We start from the raw sequence: 19,694 nt of genomic DNA on the forward strand, positions 1-19,694 counted from the left end.
CGTTTTGTTAATTTTGGGTCAGTATGCAATGCAACTCGACCGGTATTATCTGTAGTTTATAAAACACGCAGAAGTACACTGTATTCAGTGGATTCATAGGAGACATTAGCTTAAGCGAGAGCGAGCAGCTTTGGCCATCCTTATGAAGGATTGAATAGGGCATGTTGGAATTGAAAGAATTTGAAGTACGTACTGTTAAGATTTTGTAAATATTGACAATATGGTATCAAACTATGCTGTAGATATGAAAAACTGCGAACAACAATCTGACATGTCTTCCTAGGTATTAACCAAGTATCTGCTTCGTAAACACAAGACAATCGTCATCATCAAGATATCAAAAGTGGAGCAGATCCTAAAATCCACAATGAGTTCAGTTCGCTTATACAACGTAAATCGTTTTGCTAAATGAGCGTTGACTGTTTTTTTCTAAAATAGATAGATAAACGTTTTAGAATGTATTTGAAGTGCAAGTCAGCATTTTTCTCTAAAGGAATTTTAATTTTACCTAGTTAAATCTCTTTGATCATTGATATCAAGGGACCTTGAACGATGGACTACTTAACGAACACTATTTATCCGTGCAAACATGTAAACCAAGGAAACGATACACAGGAAAAAGTGTTTCCATAATGATGCTGCCATGGAAACAGTCCAAGGAAACGGTCCTCTGGCAAGAGTGTTTCCATAATGATGCTGCCATGGAAACAGTCCAAGGAAACGGTCCTCTGGCAAGAGTGTTTCCATAGTGATGCTGCCATGGAAACAGTTCAAGAAAACGGTCCTCTGGCAAGAGAGTTTCCATAGTGATGCTGCCGTGGAAACAGTCAAAGGAAACGATACCTAGGAAAGAGTGTTTCCATAGTGATGCTGCCATGGAAACAGTCCAAGGAAACGATACACAGGAAAGAGTGTTTCCATGGCAATGCTGCCATAGAAACAGTCCAAGGAAACGATACGCAGGCAAGAGTGTTTTCATAGTGATGCTGTCATGGGAGCCGTCCAAGGATACCGTCCAAGGAATCAATACCAAGGCAAATGTTTCCATGGTGATGCTGCCATAGAAACATTTTAAGGTAACGCTGGTCATGCCTTTTTCCTCATCATTATGCGTAGCTCCTTCAAGGAGTATGGTTTGGGATTGTTTCCATAGTGATGTTGCCATGGAATCAACCCACCAGAGACTAATAACACACCATGCCCCATACGCTGTCAGTCTTTGAAGGAATGATGTTTCTATAGCGATGTTGTCATGGAAATAACCGCCAACAGATAGATACAACCAGATACGTCGTCCCATAATTGGTCGCGGTCAATGGGCTCTTTACGAAGCTCAATGGGCTCTTTCTTAAAAAACGGTAAACTAACTTAATGTTACCAACCGTCTTTCAGTTAAGACTAAGGAACTACAAGCCATCCTTAATCTAGTGATTGCCATGGCTTATCCTGCTCCTGGACTGTTCAAAAACCCAACCAGACCTAAACACAGAAAAAGGTTCATCAGCAAAGATTTTTTATAAGAAAGGGGGAGATGATTTTAAAAAATCACGTCTAATTTTCCTTATTTGCCTTCTACTTTTAAATTAATGAACAATATTTATGGAGGATTGCATGAGGGTTCACGTGTCTTAAAGGTACTTCTCGCACGATACCCTCGTGTTGTTGGCTAGCATTCTGATCGATCGAGTAGGACTTTTGGACATGTACATGCATGCCCTCTTAGTTATAACTTTTCCATACTAAGATGAAGCTCTAGTGGTGTGTGTGTGTGTAGAGGAGGAGGTGGTGTACTGAGGTTTCATCAACAGATATGATAATTTCCGTAGTCTGACGTGTTTGTCATTTTCGTTTTGCCTTCATTAAAATCTTCTAAACCCGTTGAATACCTTATTTCTTAGCTTTTGGCTTTTGTGTTTTGGTGGGTGGAGCTCTACCACAGGTAACCCACCAGTCCCATTCCGCGAAGACAGAGGAAATTAGAGGAGTTCTCAGGTCAACCTTAGATGAAGTCCAACTGACTAACTCTCCATTGAAATCATAAAAGATTTGGAGGTCAACGGCTAGATAGTCCTGTTGGCAATCAAACAATTAGGATGATTGAGAATTTGTTTCTGGGTAAAAAGGGGCTATAAGAGGTTAAATGAGATAAAGGGACTAAAAGGAGCTAAAGGGGCTTAAGAGGCTAGAGGGGCTAAAAGGGGCTAAGAGGGGCTAAAAGGGGCTAGGGGGGCTTAAGAGGCTAGAGGGACTTAAGAGGCTAGAGGGGCTAAAAGGGGCTTAAGATGCTAGAGGAGCTAAAAGAGGCTTAAGAGGCTGAAGGAGCTAAAGGGGCTTAACAGGCTAAAGGGACTAGAGGGGCTAAAGGAACTAGAGGCTAAAGGGTCTAAAGGCAAAAAGGGGCTAAAGGAAAAAAGGGGCTAAAAGGGAAAAGTAGATAAGAAAGCTAAGCATGGCAGGGATGGTGAGGGGAGGGAAGGAACAGGAAGGGGGTAGATGGTAAAGGTGGTAAGTAAGTGGGAAAGCAAGCAAGAAGGAAAAGGAAGCCAGTGGGATCACAAACTAAGGGAAACAAGAAGAAGCATCAACCAAAAGAGAAAACTGCGAGTATAAGAAATAAATAATGCAGGGAAAGTTTGAGGTATTGGAAGAAGAGGAAAAGGCATTGAAGAAATGATAGAGCAATACTTGGAGTACTAAAAACGTACGTTTAGCTTTTGCAAAGCAGATATTTGAACAACTTGTTTGAGCTGTTCACCAGGCTTGACTTCATCTCCTGATATCATGGTGATATCTGAACAAACTGGCTGAAAAACGCAACACAAATAAAGGAGTTAAAAATGACATAATAATTTATTTGAAATCTCAGGCTGATTTTACACTGTGGTACTGGATGGACTTTTAACCAGTCAAAACATCGTACATTTAGGGGTTCCCTTCACACGGGACTGAGCTTCTTAACAAAAATTTATACACCTAGCCATACGTAAATGTATGATGCAAGTAACTTGAGAGTAGCTTAAAATTCAAATCTAACGTAATGCGTTTACATTAATCTGCTATCGAGTTACTGGTAGTGCGAATACTGGAAATTCGACGTATTATTAGCGTCTTGTTTTAAATCTTAAAACAGGAAATCCAGAGTACTTTATTAATTTATTTGTTTCTGTACAGCAGGGCTCCCTGTGTCCTCATTGCAGAATGTGAGGGATAAAGTGGAGAACCAGTACTAATATACAAAGTCGTAAAGTAATAAATTAAATTATTTGCTTACTGAATCCACAATGAGTTCCACCACACAGTCTTTCATTGGAAGAGATGTTTTGTTACATAATGTCAGCAATACCTCCATTACATTGGAGAACTTCGCAATAAATTGAACCTTTAGATGTAGGTCCTCATTTTCCAGGATCACAAAAGGATCTGGCAGGGCTAAAATGAGAAAAAAGATATTTTTTGTTTCATAAAAAATTAACCATGTGAATGCAACTAAAGCTGCACCACCTTCAATTCCATCTTAAAGACTAAGCATCACTTCCTTGAGAATAATAGTATTGAGAATAACAGTATTCTCAAGAGTGACACATGTTCTGAAATGGGAAAACAATGCTTCCAATCTAAAAAGTCCCATCAAGAAATGTGACTATCTTACTATAGGGTTTCTTTTTAATTTTGGCTTGCAAAAACTCTGTCTGCTAGCTACCATGTGAAGACTATACTTACTGTGAGCCTTTTGCCATAGTTGCATCCTCTCATGATAATCTACATCCTGTAAGACTCCTGGGATAATTGGATCAGTAAGTCTGCAATCGATGTAAGCATCACTTTCATGGCATGGTCTTTGGTGAATGCTGTTGTCAGTGCAATAACTGATGGTAAGGGCAACATCTGAAATGTAAAAAAATATTTACATGGTGTAAATCAATAGGTCATTTAATTTTCTGATGGAAATACAAAAAACTGTTTGAAAATGAACACCCTACAGTTTTATATCAACACTTTACTGTCATCCTACAAACAACCTAATGAGAACCTATCAACACACTACTGACACCCTATCAACATACACTGAACAACCTACCAACGCCTTACTGACACCCTACCAACCTACTGACATTCTACCAATATCTTACTGACATCCTACCAACAACCTATTGACATCCTACCAACACCCTACTGACATCCTACCAATACCTTACTGACACCCTACCAACCTACTGACATCCTACCAACAACCTACTGACATCCTACCAACAACCTACTGACATCCTACCAACAACCTACTGACATTCTACCAGCAACCTACTAACATCCTACCAACAACCTACTGACATCCTACCAACAACCTACTGACATCCTACCAACAACCTACTAACATCCTACCAACAACCTACTGACACCCTACCAACAACCTACTGACACCCTACCAACAACCTACTGACACCTTACCAACAACCCACTGACACCCTATCAACACCTTACTGACACTCTACCAACAACCTATTGACATCCTACCAACAACCTACTAACATCCTACCAACAACTTACTGACACCCTACCAACAACCTACTGACACCCTACCAACAACCTACTGACACCCTACCAACAACCTACTGACATCCTATCAACACCTTACTGACACCCTACCAACAACCTATTGACATCCTACCAACAACCTACTGACACCTTAACAGCAACCCACTGACATCCTACCAACAACCTACTGACATCCTACTGACAACCTACTGACGTCCTACCAACCCCCTATCAACACCCTACTAACACCCTATTGAAATCTTACAAACCCCTTATTGACTGCCTACCAACACCCTACTGAAACCCAACCAACAACCTACTGATGGCAATTTTATTCCTTACTGTTACCGTCCATACTGTACCTGCAGCAACATCCATCAAGATGTTCTCAATCCTGACATTCCTTCTAATATGTTTCAATAGATGCTGAGCGTAGAGACCGTTCCTCTGGTCATGCTCTTCAAAGGCTACTTGTTGTGAGCAGCTGTACGAGAACAAAACAATGGAGTTCAGTTTAAGACAGAATAGAAACACAATCTGTATACATCAACCAGTTAACCAACACATCCATCATACAAATAAAATGGGAAAGAATCAAGTAACAACGAAAAATGGAATACTAAAAAGAAAAACAAAAAGGAAAAATTCAAAGAAACAAATGAATAAACCATTGCATGCAGCTTGATGCATCACTACCTTACTAACCATGAATATGCAAAGATATTATTGCCATTTGTTCCTCGTTTAATGAATGTTGGAATCTGATCTTTGGTTGGAGGCCTAAAACATTGTATCAAAATGGCAACAGACAACTGAGATAACTGATTATCCAAATTATGAAATTCAACACATGCACCAAAGAGGCAGAATTCATATCACCCAGCATAGCATGGCATGAAATCATTTGCTGAACCAAACACAATTACAGAGCAATAATTACACAATTCTTACTAGTTATATCAATTTAACGCCACACGGTTAGCTCAGTTGGCAAGAGCGCTGGTCTGGTGTGTGGAAGGTCGTGGTTCAAGCCTAGGCCGGACCAACGCTCAGGGTCTTAAAATAACTAGGAGAAGGTGCTGCCTTTGTAATTACACCTGCAAATGGTTAGACCCTCAGGTCTTCTCAGACAAGGACATAAAACCGTTGGCCCCGTCTGTCTTCACTATATAACCCTGTAAAAGGCGGATGTAAAAGACGCACTGGAGACACTGGTTATGACCATCTTCAGTGCCTGTGCCAAACTCTACAGGGCCCCACTGTAATTGGCAAAAAGCTGTTGTGGTGTCCCTGCCCTCATGGGGAAAAAGCTAAATAAATAAACTTGTAAGTTTTTTTACCTTACTCTACATGCATCTATAATGAGTAGATTTAGTGACGTATTGCATTCCTGCATGGTTTGCAAGATTTCCTGAGCACAGAAGCTGTCCTCTCTCTTGAATGACAAGTCTGCATCTACTGGAATGAGGTAGTTCTTTCCGTGATCTTCATATCCATGCCCTGCATAGTACAGAACAGCATATACTCCCTTTCCTAGATATCAAACAAATATACAAACATATAAGATAACAGAATACCTCATAAAGGCTTCTAAAGCATGGCTAAAACTAATAGCTGCTTAATTGCCAGACATCATGACCACTCACATCATACTATCAGATATAGGAGCAGGCGTAGCTTAGTTGGTTAGTGTGAGACCTTCGGAGCTTGAGTTCTACGGTTCAATCCTTTGGGTCTCCACGTCTGTTTCGACTTCTCTCTAATCCGTGTAGCTTCAGCTTTAAATACTCTTAAGACAAAGCACTGATGGAGAGAGGGGGTAAAGTGCGTGCCGTCGGCTTCCATTGATAGCAGTTGAATTTCAACTGAAGGAACTACCGACGTTAAATATAGGTACTTTACTTTACTAATCAACATGCGAGTATTCAATGTGACTGAAGGAGAGGTCTAATATAAAAAGCATTTCGCCGCCTGGTGCTGGCCAGCTATTATTCTTAGCCCTGAATGAAATAAGGATTATTACCCAGAAGCCTGCAGAATGAATGAACTGTAATTCTCATCTCACTCAGTGTCAAATTGACCAGGGAAAAAACCTGTATTAGAAAAAAAAGAAGGTTGGTAATTTGTCATTGCATTTTATCTCCAATGGAAGTTCCCCCTCCCCATAGAGTTCCCTTTCCTCCCCTCAGAGTCCCTTCCTCCCCCACCCTGAGTCTCCCTCCTTCCTGCCCCCCCTACCCCAAGGTGATGCAACTGTTTCCATGAGTAATGAAAATCAGAGAACCTAGGAACTGTTGAATCACAGGAGAGAATAGAAAAGCAACTCTACTCAGGATAGTGAGTACTGGGATCAAACCCACGACTCCGGCGGTGAGAGGTAGTAATGGAATCACCATCCATGCTTCCAAAACAAATTATGGTATTGTATGTAGCTATTCAATTAGAGATTTTGCTGCATGTCAAATATCTCAATGCATGATGAAGTGAATAAACTGGACAATAAGTTTTACACTTTTTACTAACAAAACTGGAAGAGCAAGTTTAACTATCTTGTTGACCTGTGAAGAAAGCCATTACAGTCAACTCTTGTTACAGCGGACACCCTTGGGACCATCACTTCATGTCCATAATAGAGAGTGTCCGTAATAGTGAGTGTCCGCAATAGCGAAAGTTATTTACGGTCATTTATTTGTCAGTATTTTTGTCGGGATTTTTCTCCTGTCCGAATAGCAAGCTGTCCGTAATATTGCAATGTAGGCAAGGTGAGAGTTGACTGTATAACTAAAGTCACCTTGAATTCTAGCTCATGCAATGCTGCAGCCACATCTCTTGCATCATGTTCTGGGTACATCAGCTGATTCAGTTTCTCATGACTATATTTCATATTACCAATCACCAGTGCCACTTTATCTGTAACAACTAATTGATCAGAGTAGATGAATGACTTGGTATACTCTAGACAGGTACGGTATATTCAGTAGCTGTGTCAAAATATATCTTTACTACTCTCCCTACACACATTCCAATTAAAGTATAGAGATGTATAAAGCCATCTCTAAAATATAACAAATTTCTGAATAGGAAATATTATAATTATTGATCTATGATTTAATAGTAGTTATATTTTACCTGGAATTTCTGTAAATCTTGGAGCTATAAATGGAACAAAATGCTAAAATTAAGAGCCATCAAATGTATCAAACTATCCTACCTATAGACAAAAAATTCTTCTGCCATCCCACCCATATATCAACCTTCTACCACCATCCCACCCATATATCAACCTTCTACCACCATCCTACCTACACATCAACCTTCTTCCACCATCCCACCCATATATCAACCTTCTACCACCATCCCACCCATATATCAACCTTCTACCACCATCCTACCTACACATCAACCTTTTACCACTATCCCACCCATATATCAACCTTCTATCACCATCCCACCCATATATCAACCTTCTACCACCATCCCACCCATATATCAACCTTCTACCACCATCCTACCTACACATCAACCTTCTACCACCATCCCACCTATACATCAACCTTCTTCCACCATCCCACCCACATATCAACCTTCTACCACCATCCCACTTATACATCAACCTTCTACCACCATCCCACCCATACATCATTCTTCTACCAACCATCCCACCTATACATCAACCTTCTACCACCATCCCACCCATACATCAACCTTCTTCCGCCATCCTACCCATATATAACCCTTCTACCAGCATCCCACCTATACATCAACCTTCTTCCACCATCCTACCCATAATATATTTATGTTCAGATACTCAACAGGATTCTTACCTTCAAGAAGGGTATTCACTAAAGAGTCCTCATGAATTGGTAAATCATTTTCCTCAGGTTGTAATGACGATTCCTGTTGTACTTCTGAGTACAAAAATTATGCACTTCTTATTAATTGTTTTTTTTTTTAATTATAAAAACAAAATAATTTATACATAAGTATTGATGGTTTGCAAGCATTCCCAAGAGAGGTAAAAGACAATAACATGACGGCCATTGTAGTGCCATTAATAATGGATGCTAATAATAAATCTTTTGTTAAATGGCACCAACGCTCTCCTGAGAGGCCGGGATGACGTAAGGTGCAATTGAAGAATTTTTGTGACATTTAAGTTTCACCATTTTGTAAGTGAAAATTAAGTGGCCCCTAATTAATGTGAATTATCAAATAAATATTGAATTTGATGAAAAAGTGGGAATAAGAGTGTAGGTAAGGACAACTTTAGCCATCCAATTTGTAAAAAACTAAATTGCATGAAAAAAATTATGTGGCCTGGAAATATTTTTAAAAATTTAATTATTTCCAAAATAAATAGGCCAGCCATGTAATCTTATTTCAGATTAATGGTAGGGTGCAAACAATTAATCCGTGAAACACTAATTACTAAATAGTACAAAATAGTACTAATTAAACAATAAAAAACAATGGAATTTGCATGAAATTGTGCTATTTAGTATTACTAAAGTTTCACTGTTATATTGTTTGCACTCTATCATGCCAGACTTACAATTATTAAAAAAAGAAATATGAAGCTGCTAATTTAAATAAATTGAATGTTATTTTTAGACGTTCAACCCTCCCCTCCCCTCCCCCATGGATGCCAAAACTCTCAAATACCAGTCAAATACCTGAAAACTCGTAAGGTTTCAAAAAATCAACAGCGTCATGTCTCTTCATTTCCTCAAGCTTGACTAAAAGCTCAGAAACAGTCTTTTCTTGGCCTTCTTCGTAACACGTCGACCAATCCTCGAGCATGCACGCTGTGGGATTCCGCTCTCTCTCGAAGTTTTGCACTCGTCGCAACGAATAACCAAGCTTTCCACTTAGTGTTCTTACATCTTTTGAAATTAATCTTGGATTTAGGAACATTCCAAGCTCCTCTAGAACATTGGGGTTTAAGTTAGATAGTGGAGTTTTTACGAGAAGCTTTGAACTAGTTTTTGACTTGTCAGCCATTTTTGCGTGCGTATATGGACTCTAGATCAACAGGTCACCCACAGGAACCCCAACATAGGCTGGAACCAGGCTAGAGAGCAAACAAATATTGGATGTTACTTTATTAAATAAATCCCATATTTACTTTAAAGCTAACCTATCTTCAGTAGGCATATCTTTTAAGCGGACATCATGCAAAGTCCCGAAGTTTTCCGCTTAGATGGACCACTGTAGTTACTTCGTCATTGTTATTTACATTATCCGCGAGTTTCCCGCCAAAATCATATGCATATGTCTGTGGGTGTGGGTTACCTGTGGTGGTAGAGTCACATGACGGGATTTGTTCAGCAGAGAAAGAGAATGTTGAGCATGGCTGGTCTTCAAAATATCGTCTCTACCTCGGCACTTTTCGTCATTCTTACAGCGTCCTTGTGTTCATGTGTTAATAATACAGTTCCTGTTGTTATTTGGCATGGGATGGGTAAGCAGATCGCGAAGATTTTGTGCGAAATAACGAGTAGTCGAAGGTCACTGTCAAAATTGTTTTGTTGTTGTTGGAACTAGGAAAGGCTGTATAACGAATTGCATATTCCCATCCTTTTAAACCAGCTTTCTTATCATGTAATCACTTAAAGCTATTTTATGGTTTATAGTCAATGTTAATAATGATATTTAACAACCTTTAACCCAAAATGTTTTAACTAAATATGTTTTCAGTTGGAGGGGTTGTACATTGTTTTATAAGGGTTTATAAAGATGAGATGTTTACTTCTTCAATTTGTAATTTGTCCCCAACGAAGACCCAATCCACCCCCCCCCCCCCATTCCGCCCCAAGACTCACCCTTGAAAATAAAGGCAAACACACTTCTCTGAAGATTTCATTACATGTAATTTTGAAGGCTATGAAGGTTGTCAAAGTTTTTTTCTTCTGTCACAGGGGATTCATGTTGTAACCCCCTCAGTATGGGATCAATCAAGGGCATGCTTGAAAAGAAAATACCAGGAATATATGTACGATCTCTTATGATTGGCAACAACATCTTGGAGGTAAGCTCCGATATTTAGTATATACAGCTATTTCAAAAAAGTTTGATGGGGAGATTTGCAATAGGTAATTGATGGTTTTCAACAATTCCCAAGAGAATTAAATCACAAAAGACACGGTGGCCATGTTGGAGGATATAACAAAAGAATTCATTGACAATTCTTTTGTTAGGTTCCTCCAACATGGCCGACGTGAAAACCATCAATAAGCGAAAGGTGATAATGCACCAGCAAAAATTTTATTGACTCTCTTTTTCTTATAGGATACAGAAAATGGGTTTCTGATGAATGTTAATGAACAGGTAACTATTTTTGAACACAATAGAAATCATTGCTGTACAAAGACATCAGGTCCAACATCATTGGAATTTGAGCCATTGTTTTGTGGTCACCCAAATTTGGGGAGGGACTATTATATTGGTGGCCTTATTTTTATATAATTAATGACACCTTCGTCTTTGCAGATAAAACAAGTATGTGACAAGCTTGCAAATGATCCTAAGTTGCAAAATGGTTACAATGCTCTTGGCTTTTCCCAAGGTGGACAGTTTCTGTAAGTTGAACAAGTTGGGTAGGGGAAGAGCCACAGGGGCTCATTTATTTCATTACTGATAGCTAAATATGGAGCTAGCTTTCATTTTCAAAACAAATTCCAAAATGTCCCCATTTCTTCTTTAATTTCTGGAATAAATTGTCATTACTCTTATTTGGCATAGGCGAGCAGTGGCTCAGAGGTGCCCTAAACCAGCCATGCTGAACCTGGTTAGTTTTGGAGGCCAACATCAAGGTGTTTATGGTTTTCCCCACTGCCCTGGAGAGAGTGTAACCCTCTGTAACTATGTCAGAAAACTGCTAAACCTTGGTGCTTACATAAGGTATATAACAATCAAGACATCAAAAATTAAACTTGCCACGAATAAAAATATAAATACAACGGTTGTGCACATCCTGGCTCTAATAACAGCCAGTGACAAAAGACAATGTTCAGAAAAAGTTGACACTTGTCCAGCCAAATGCCTCTTAGGCCAGTACTCTTTACCAGTCACTGACTTATTACATCGAGCTGTCCGATGTCCACTATTTTTAGCCCTGATCACCAATAAGGTGGAAATAAAAGCATGCAAAACCACTAAATAGTATGACAGCTCACCTTGCATGCAATGCTGTTGATTCATTCTGAAAATCAATCCACATAAATAGTAATTGTAAAATTATGATTCAAAATTCTCAGTTAATTTCCTAGGGGTTAATATTGAATTTCCTTACATATTTATGATTATTTGTGACTTGAAATGCTATATTATGTGACTGAACAAATAATGTTTCATCCAGTTTTTTATTTATTTCTCTTTCCAGCTGGATTCAAGACAAGTAAGTAAATTTTAAAATTTAATATTATTCACCTTAGTACGGCTTGCGTTTCTCTTCACATTTTCATGTTTTTGTCACTTCCTGTATGCAGTATTACTTAATGGAGCATGGGAAAAAACGTTTTATTTCTTAAACGATAATTTTATTTGATGATATATATATGTTTAAGTTTCACAACTATTACTTTTATATTTAGTATTGTTCAAGCAGAATACTGGCATGATCCCTTGAATGAAGAAGAGTACAGACAGAAAAGTGTTTTTCTTGCTGACATCAACCAAGAGATGGTAAAGTGCAATATGATTCTATCATTGAATGCCTTCTTGTCTCATATTGTCCCCTCGAGAAGGAATTCTTCCAAACAACTTATCTTTGCCTTTCGATTTATCCGAAAATTGAGGAAACCAATAGAGTGCATACCATATATCCATGAAAAATTTAACTAATAAAATTGTACAAATTAGTGCAAAGTTTTGTAGGTCTACGGTCTGCTGAGGTCTACTGAACATACTAATTTGTGCAATTTATTACAAAGTTGTTCACGGATATATGGTATGCACTCTATGAATATAATACACAAATGTAACTTTTAGTGTATTTATTTTTTTTTAGACTGTGAACCAAAAGTACAAAGAAAACTTGATGAAGCTCAAGAATTTTGTGATGGTCATGTTTGCTAATGACACAATGGTGGATCCTAAAGAGTCAGAGGTAGGTCTAAGTTCTAGGCAGTAGGACTTTTCAGAGACAGGAAATTGAAATGTTCTGGTACGTCTTTGGCACAACATATATGCATAGTGTCATTCAAACAAAATCCAGACCAAACTCCACATTGCTTTACAGCTCAGAAAAAAACCCTGTTTTTTCTATTTCCTATATGTATGAATTTTTATATATACTGCCAATATTTTGAACTGTAATAATTGGAATGTGTTCATTTTTATAGTGGTTTGGGTTTTACAAGCCAGGTCAAGGGAAGGAACTGTACACATTACAAGAAAGCACACTTTATAAAGAGGTCAGTGAGGATGTACTTCTTGATTTAATTAATGTAATAAATAATTAATAAATATAAACAAAACAAATATACTTTATATTGATCTTAGTCAAGGTACGGCTTCACAGATAAAACCCTGAAACAACCTCTGGGATGGTCTCATTAGTCAGGGCTCAGATCAAAATGGAATTTATCATGTTGGGTTTTTGAATTCAGGAAAACTGGAAATTTGGAGGAAAAAACATTTAATCAAGGGAGATATCTAACAAACTCTACTTACGTGTAATGCGGAGTTCAGCAATCAAATGCGAGACTGGGGGAAATGGGGGAGTGCACTACCACTATGCCACCTTGATAACTAATGTATTATTTTGTATTATTTTTCTAAGGATCGACTTGGCCTACAAGAAATGGATAAAGCTGGAAAACTTCACTTCCTAGCAGCCATTGGTGACCATCTTCGATTTAGTGATGAATTCTTTAATGAAAAGATCTTGCCCTTCTTAAAATAAGTAACTATCAATATGTAGCTATTTTCAATCATATTCATCGCTCAAAATCAAAGTGACCTCACAGATGATGAAGTTTGAATTATAAGCTATACGAATTGTTATTCAAGATTTTCCTTAATTCTGCAACTCATTGATGTACTGTACTAGCATCTATACACAATATGCAAGCTTACTTTATAGAATGATTCATCAGTGTCTTATGTTATCTTTATGAGGATATAGAAATTTCATAAATGAACTGTTGCATCCAGGAAAAATGCCTCAAGCATGCTAGAAGATGCCATGTGTGAGAGTAATGGCATAACATTTGCAATGATGCTGATTATATACTTCCAGCTTATGTTGGACAATGCACACAACACACATATTAGTAAAATTTCTCAAAAGCAAAATTTATTCCATTTTTAAATATATCAATATCAAAAACTTTTTTTATCAAAAACTAATAAAACTTAGGAATACAAATGTATTGATGATGGCTAGTGATTTTCTTGACTTACATAGTATGATTAATTACCCCTTATAAAATTAATGGAACTGTTATCAGAGCAATCACCAAAACCCATTCTCATACCCACGTATAATATTACCATGTAACATGTCTATAGCAAGAGGGGTAAGAAGTAGTAATTAATACAAAAGTGTTGTTATTTTAACACCATTACGTCCACAAATATAGCTTGAGCAATATGTATCCTGGCATTATAAGGTTTGTTCTTGTACAAACATTTATTGCTTGGCAATGCTTTACATAATGTTGTTCATACCCAAGCTAGACCAGAATGCACCTTGAGTCAAACTTGGAAAATATTATTGGTACAAATAATTTATCCCTGTGAAATAAATAGCGTTATCCACTTTGAAACATGCGCGCAATAGCAACATGCCCAGGGGTAGGCTGCGTTCATAATGTATGACGGGGGGGGGGGGGGGGGGGCAGGTAATATTTAGGTTTTTTACCAGTAAAATGGGGGCTTGAAAAATTTTTTCTGAGAATTGTGGAGATGCAAAAATTTTAGAAGAAGCTACGAGAGATTGCCTGGGGGGATAGCTATTAAATAAAAATGATTTAAAAAATTTTTTTTGGAGACTTCAAGGGGGGGGGGGGGTGTTAAGAATTTTTTTGTCATTTAAAGATTTCACCTGCCCCCCCCCCTCTGCCATACATTATGAACTCAGCCGTAGAGGTAAGAAACTGATGACATAACAGAACAGTAAATATGAAAATTTTGTTTCACTTCTATCCATCCCATGGTGACAAGATCTTATCTCTTCCAGTTCTAAACCCTTCATCTAATCCATCCAACATATTCATGTGTGGCTGTTCAATCTTAAACTCAAAAATCTCTATATTTTCCTTGATGCGATCATAATGAAATGACTTAGGGATGCAAATAAAACCCTTCTGGATGCACCATCTTAGCAGTACTTGAGCTGGACTTCTATTGCATTCCTTTGCTATCCCTTTTAGAACAGGATCATTTAGCTTTTTACCTCTCGTCAGAGGTGAGTATACTTGTACTGCTATTCCTTTTTCCTTGCAGTAGTCCACTAACCGTCTCTCCTGAAGGTAAGGGTGTACTTCAATTTGATTGACAGATGGGATGACAGAACTTTCCTGACTGAGTGCTTCAAGGTGATGGATGTTAAAGTTTGATACACCAATTGATCTGTGGAAATTGGAAAGATATGTAATATGTAATTGATTATACATAAATGAATCATGTACTTTGTAGTTCCAGAAAATATCCATACCCCACCCAAAGAGGGAATTGGAAATTCTGGATGGGAGGGGGGTCAGAAAAAACAAAATTACAAGATTTGTATGGAAAAAAATTGGAAGTTCCTCCGTAGTGGGGGTATGAATATTTTCTGGAACAACACATAAGGGGAGATTCCGTTAATTATTTGACATGTATACCGCTGTGAATATATTATGTTCGACAAGTATAATTTATGAAGTATGGCATCAAATATATTAAAGAAGGAAGAAGAAAAGAAAGATGAGCTTACCGGATGAGTCCAATTTCTTTTAATTTGATCATAGCTTTCCATGTTTGAACCACACTACCAGGAACGGGGAAATGAATGAGATACAAATCTACGAAATCAAGGCCAAGAAAATTCAGACTCTTGTCAAAAGCCCTCAAAGTCTCGTCATATCCATGATCAACATGGTAAACCTTGGTCACCACAAATAATTCTTCTCTGTTTAGTTTACTTTCTTTGATGGCTTGTCCCACACACTTTTCGTTATTATATCTAGCGGCTGTATCGATCTGTCTATAGCCGCTTTCTAAAGCCCAAAGAACAGCTTGTTTGGTTTGTTTTGGGTCAATGTCGTACACACCTAAACCAAAACGAGGGATTGGGACATTGTCATTTAGAAGCAAAGTTGAAGAAATGTTTAGGCGGACATGGTTGTGGTCATCCGATTTTTTCTCTTTAGTACTACAAATAAATAGAAACAGGATTACGATAAATAAATGAGGAATGCACAAAACCTTAATGATTCAAATACCCTGAACTGGAAGAACTACTGAAGGCTTTGTCAAGAACATGGCGGACTATAAATTTCTGGCGTTGTACAACCCTTGAAGGTCGTAAAGCATCAAGTACCAAACGCTTGAAGAACAACTTTCTCGAGCAAGACATCACGCGAAGAAAATGGTGGAAACTAAGCCAAGCTTATCATCAGATGAACAGATAAATCAAATATTGTGGATGCCGGACTCGACGCTAGACTCGGTTGCTTGATGTTTTTGTTTTCGCTGCATTGGTTGTGTCGTCATTTCCGGTTCACTAACCACAAAAATGCGCGGGAAAATGTACTTATTTGGTGCGGCTACGCCTCATTTCCCATGGATTAGCTTCTTCGCTTTGAGTATCCATGAGTTAAAGATTGTCCACATCTCAAAATTGATGTCTCTCAGTTCTTCATGACCAGAGGCTTCTAGAAATTTTAGGGCCATCCGCCATAAAGAAAACTTCCAGAATATAAGAGCTCTTACTCTTATATGCCCGTTCTTCCAGAATATTGATTCCCATTTTCCAATACTGAAATCAAGGGAGATTTTCATTTTTCATTTCACTCTTGGCACCCCTTTACTGGGATTCCTGTGGTGTTGTTTATTGTACCACGTGATAGACGAGACGTCATATTCCAAAAATACCAGAAGGTCAAACAGTAATGGCGTCCATCTTGGACCAAATCAATACAGTCACATTCAAAAGTCTTTTCCAACCTTTCCACCAGAATTTTCTCACATCATAAACACTTGGCTGCCAGAAAGAACAACTAAGATGTATTGCCTACAGTGGCTTTTGCCTCTGTTGCTTATTCCAAGGCCTATGAACCCGTTTATGTTGAATAATTATTCAATGTTTATGACGTTATATCTGGCAAGTTTCTTCCTCGAAAGACGCCCGTGTACCATTTGTACTGTCGTGTTCATCGCTGCAGTCTTTCTAATATGCTACAGTGGACTTGGGAACTGCTTATTCTTTTCTGAATGTTCGACGTAGCATTGATTTCTGGGCGGTAGAGCTCAGAATAATATGTCCACCATAAAACAGCTGATGTTACCGAACGGCGATCAAACCACACAAACTTGTTCGACAAACTTCGTAATGATTTAGTCATATACAAGACAAGATAAAGACCTCCAGAAACTATGCGTGGAGTCATTAAAAAAGAACGTACGTACGTACTTACTTTGAATGTCTACTCTTTCAGTGAATTTTCATTAATCGTTGGCCACCAAATCCAAAGCTTTACGACGTTCGAAGAAAACCATGGAAAATTATGATTCAATGTGGATGATTTCAAATTCGAAAATAAAACCAGGATCCTGTAATTATGTTCCATTTTATTCCATCTACAAGTAGCAAAGTCTTTGATTACGTACCTTAAATCTTAACTCAGCTTCTGGATTGGATTAGGCATAAATTATAGCTCTCTCAACGTTGAAGATCACGAAAATTTGATTTTGACGTCTGTAGTCTTAAAGTACAATTCAAGTACAATTTCATACTCAAGAAAAGGTTAAATCGCTAAAAGAATTCGACTAGAAAACGGTTTGGCAACCACAATGGATGGCAGATGAGTTTCTTTTGATTTAGAATTTGTGCCATAAAGACGTAGATGCCATACATAGTTGTCATAAGAGGGTCCATTTAATGGGAAAGGAGAAGAGAAAATTGCCTGTGCTTTTGCAATGATGCAACGATTTGCATGGAGTGGTATTCTGACAAATTGAGTATAAGAGTATAAATTGTTCCAAAATTCATCACTACTGAAAATGGAAATTTCAGCTTGGAAATGTGTGCAGGGCTTCAAGAATAAGCCGCCTCCCACTTTCTGGCTTTGAATTTATGCTACTGCTTTTTCTTTTTTATAAAAAATATTATCATTGATCTATCGGATCAACTCTACTCAATCGTCTGAATGCTATGCTAGTTTCTGTAAATTTGAATGTATTACTTGGCACGTGTATTTATTTGGCACGTGAAACAAAGCTGTACAATAGGCCCTTTGCAGCTAACGGTCACGTGTCTGTACTGGACTGCAAAATTTTTGTTTTTATATTAAATTGGTGATTCTTTTTAGCTACTTGTAAAGAACTGAATGAAAACATGTGTATCCAGTGTGTTACGAAATGCAGTTTTATTACGATCTCTCGAAAGCGGTTGTAGAAAGTTTGTTTGCAGTCTAGTAAATTTCACCCATGGGAATCAAGATGTTCATTCATTTGCTCTCAGTGAATTAATCAGCACATGATTGTTTAGCTGCAAAGGGCCTATTAGTGACTAGCAGTCAAAGAAAACACAAAAGAAAACAATGAAATTAGTGTCTACTACTAATATGTATGATGTTGACTATTCTTTCGCAGGCGAATTAAAATCACTCCAATGAGAGATTGCGTGCAAACACTCATATACCTTTCCCAATAGCCCTTTTGCAATAGATTGACACGTGATTGTTACTGGATGGCAAAAAAATTGGACTTCCTTTATTTAAAGATTTTTTGCTGAATTACTAATGTCGCATCCAAAACCTTTTCAAAAATACTTTTTTTCCCCTTATGAGATACCTTCAATTTCAAGATACGAAACAATTTAAAGTTTGTTTGCCATCCAGCAGAGCCTTCCCCAAGGTACCTTGAGCTGAATTGATTCATTAGTAAAGTCATATATCAGTACGTGACTGTTGCAAAAGGCCTGTTTGCTCAAGTGACCAATAAACAGTCGTACCAAGGTTGGACTTCATGTTTTCATACATTTGCATTTTTTTATCAGGTCCAACCTCGACATAGAAGGTTGATACATTTTTACTGAAGCAAATTCAGGAAAGATCTAATTTCTTTTCCAAGTTCTGTGAAAAAAGTAATAATTTTCAAAAAATACATGCCGTAAATCTTTTCCCACTCTGCAACAAATGAAATTTGGCAGTGAAATGATTCGTAAGACTGCTCTTGTCATTTGACATTTATACTTTAAGCATACGAAAAGAAATGTTTATAAACACTTACCAAAGGTCTTGCAACTGCAAAATATAAGATTAAGATTATTCCTAGGGATTTAAATGTATTATTTTTGTAAAATAGTTTGTGAATACTAAGGTAATATTATTTCTAAGGTGAATCCCTAGTGTAAGGCAATAAAGAGTTCATGTTATGATGTGTTTGAGTTTGATCATTTACAACTTGTATCAAAAGTTGGATCAGTGATATTGACCATTTGCATGCATTGATTTGCTATAAAAAGTTCATGTAATGATATGTTTGAGTCAAAAGGGAAGTACCGGTGACGTGCGCTGATAATGTGCCGCCTCTTACCAATGCGGCCCGAGTTCGAGTCCTGCCGATCTCGATGTCGTATGTGAGTAGAGTTGTTTGTTGTTTCTCTCCTGTGCTTCGAGGGTTTTTCTCCGGGTTCTCCTGTTTTCCTCCCTACTCAAAAATCAACTTCTAAATTCTAATTCGATCTTTGGGCTTTGGAGCCTAGCTCTGTTGTGATTGTCCCACGCTGTGATACAACAGCAAAAGCTTTGTAGAAAAAGTGGATCAATGATATGATGTTTTTACATTACAAAAAGTACAAATTGAAGGAGGCATGTTTGGAAAATCTTTCATCACCATGTTAAGTGGCATAGATCAGTAATTTTCTTGTGGCAACAACATGGACCTTGAGTGGTCAAGGCCAGTTTGAGAAAAGTGTGTGCTGTAAGGTGAAGGCTTCCCCTTCAAATGGCAGA

General features: G+C 37.9%; 3 protein-coding genes across 4 annotated transcripts; 1 reads left to right on the forward strand and 2 right to left on the reverse strand.

The window, feature by feature from the left end:
* Positions 1-2: 2 nt before the first annotated feature.
* Positions 3-9,534, reverse strand: LOC116290479 (mucosa-associated lymphoid tissue lymphoma translocation protein 1). 2 transcript variants are annotated; one of them, XM_031697517.2, is made up of 13 exons: positions 9,207-9,534; positions 8,358-8,441; positions 7,663-7,686; positions 7,325-7,452; positions 6,557-6,626; positions 5,874-6,066; positions 5,239-5,313; positions 4,896-5,017; positions 3,721-3,885; positions 3,272-3,429; positions 2,706-2,804; positions 1,887-2,070; positions 3-1,479 (listed from the first exon to the last, which is right to left on the reverse strand). In XM_031697517.2, exons 1-12 carry the CDS (start codon positions 9,532-9,534, stop codon positions 1,888-1,890), a joined length of 1,629 nt encoding a protein of 542 aa, XP_031553377.1. In that variant the 3' UTR covers positions 3-1,479; position 1,887. The 2 variants fall into 2 exon arrangements, 1 of the variants encoding a protein (XP_031553377.1); XR_004196464.2 differs by lacking the exon at positions 3-1,479 and having other exon boundaries at positions 1,929-2,070; positions 2,706-2,800.
* A 314-nt stretch (positions 9,535-9,848) lies between these two features.
* LOC116290473 (palmitoyl-protein thioesterase 1) lies at positions 9,849-13,907 on the forward strand. The gene is made up of 10 exons (XM_031697507.2): positions 9,849-9,994; positions 10,452-10,561; positions 10,822-10,860; positions 11,023-11,111; positions 11,275-11,433; positions 11,915-11,929; positions 12,126-12,216; positions 12,542-12,640; positions 12,876-12,947; positions 13,316-13,907. Exons 1-10 carry the CDS (start codon positions 9,874-9,876, stop codon positions 13,436-13,438), a joined length of 918 nt encoding a protein of 305 aa, XP_031553367.1. The 5' UTR covers positions 9,849-9,873; the 3' UTR covers positions 13,439-13,907.
* A 499-nt stretch (positions 13,908-14,406) lies between these two features.
* Positions 14,407-16,227, reverse strand: LOC116290472 (uncharacterized). Its single transcript, XM_031697506.2, has 3 exons — positions 15,960-16,227; positions 15,452-15,889; positions 14,407-15,108 (listed from the first exon to the last, which is right to left on the reverse strand). Exons 1-3 carry the CDS (start codon positions 16,091-16,093, stop codon positions 14,679-14,681), a joined length of 1,002 nt encoding a protein of 333 aa, XP_031553366.1. The 5' UTR covers positions 16,094-16,227; the 3' UTR covers positions 14,407-14,678.
* Between the last annotated feature and the right edge of the window lie 3,467 nt (positions 16,228-19,694).

Source organism: Actinia tenebrosa, unplaced genomic scaffold, assembly GCF_029948245.1.
Source record: "Actinia tenebrosa isolate PJP-AT-01 unplaced genomic scaffold, QUT_ActTen_1.0 PGA_scaffold1__47_contigs__length_23844297, whole genome shotgun sequence".
Classification (NCBI taxonomy): Eukaryota; Metazoa; Cnidaria; class Anthozoa; order Actiniaria; family Actiniidae; genus Actinia; species Actinia tenebrosa.

Excerpts from the sequence above, each read along its gene's own strand:
- LOC116290479 (XM_031697517.2), bottom strand. The coding sequence starts at position 9,534 with ATGGCTGACAAGTCAAAAACTAGTTCAAAGCTTCTCGTAAAAACTCCA. Across the intron at positions 5,314-5,873 it reads ATAGATGCATGTAGAGTAAG|GCCTCCAACCAAAGATCAGA; the intron begins GTAAAAAAACTT and ends ACAATGTTTTAG. Across the intron at positions 3,886-4,895 it reads CTTGATGGATGTTGCTGCAG|ATGTTGCCCTTACCATCAGT; the intron begins GTACAGTATGGA and ends TTTACATTTCAG.
- LOC116290473 (XM_031697507.2), top strand. The coding sequence starts at position 9,874 with ATGTTGAGCATGGCTGGTCTTCAAAATATCGTCTCTACCTCGGCACTT. Across the intron at positions 9,995-10,451 it reads TGTTATTTGGCATGGGATGG|GGGATTCATGTTGTAACCCC; the intron begins GTAAGCAGATCG and ends CTTCTGTCACAG. Across the intron at positions 11,112-11,274 it reads TCCCAAGGTGGACAGTTTCT|GCGAGCAGTGGCTCAGAGGT; the intron begins GTAAGTTGAACA and ends TATTTGGCATAG.
- LOC116290472 (XM_031697506.2), bottom strand. The coding sequence starts at position 16,093 with ATGTCTTGCTCGAGAAAGTTGTTCTTCAAGCGTTTGGTACTTGATGCT. Across the intron at positions 15,890-15,959 it reads AGTAGTTCTTCCAGTTCAGG|TACTAAAGAGAAAAAATCGG; the intron begins GTATTTGAATCA and ends ATTTATTTGTAG. Across the intron at positions 15,109-15,451 it reads AAAGAAATTGGACTCATCCG|ATCAATTGGTGTATCAAACT; the intron begins GTAAGCTCATCT and ends CAATTTCCACAG.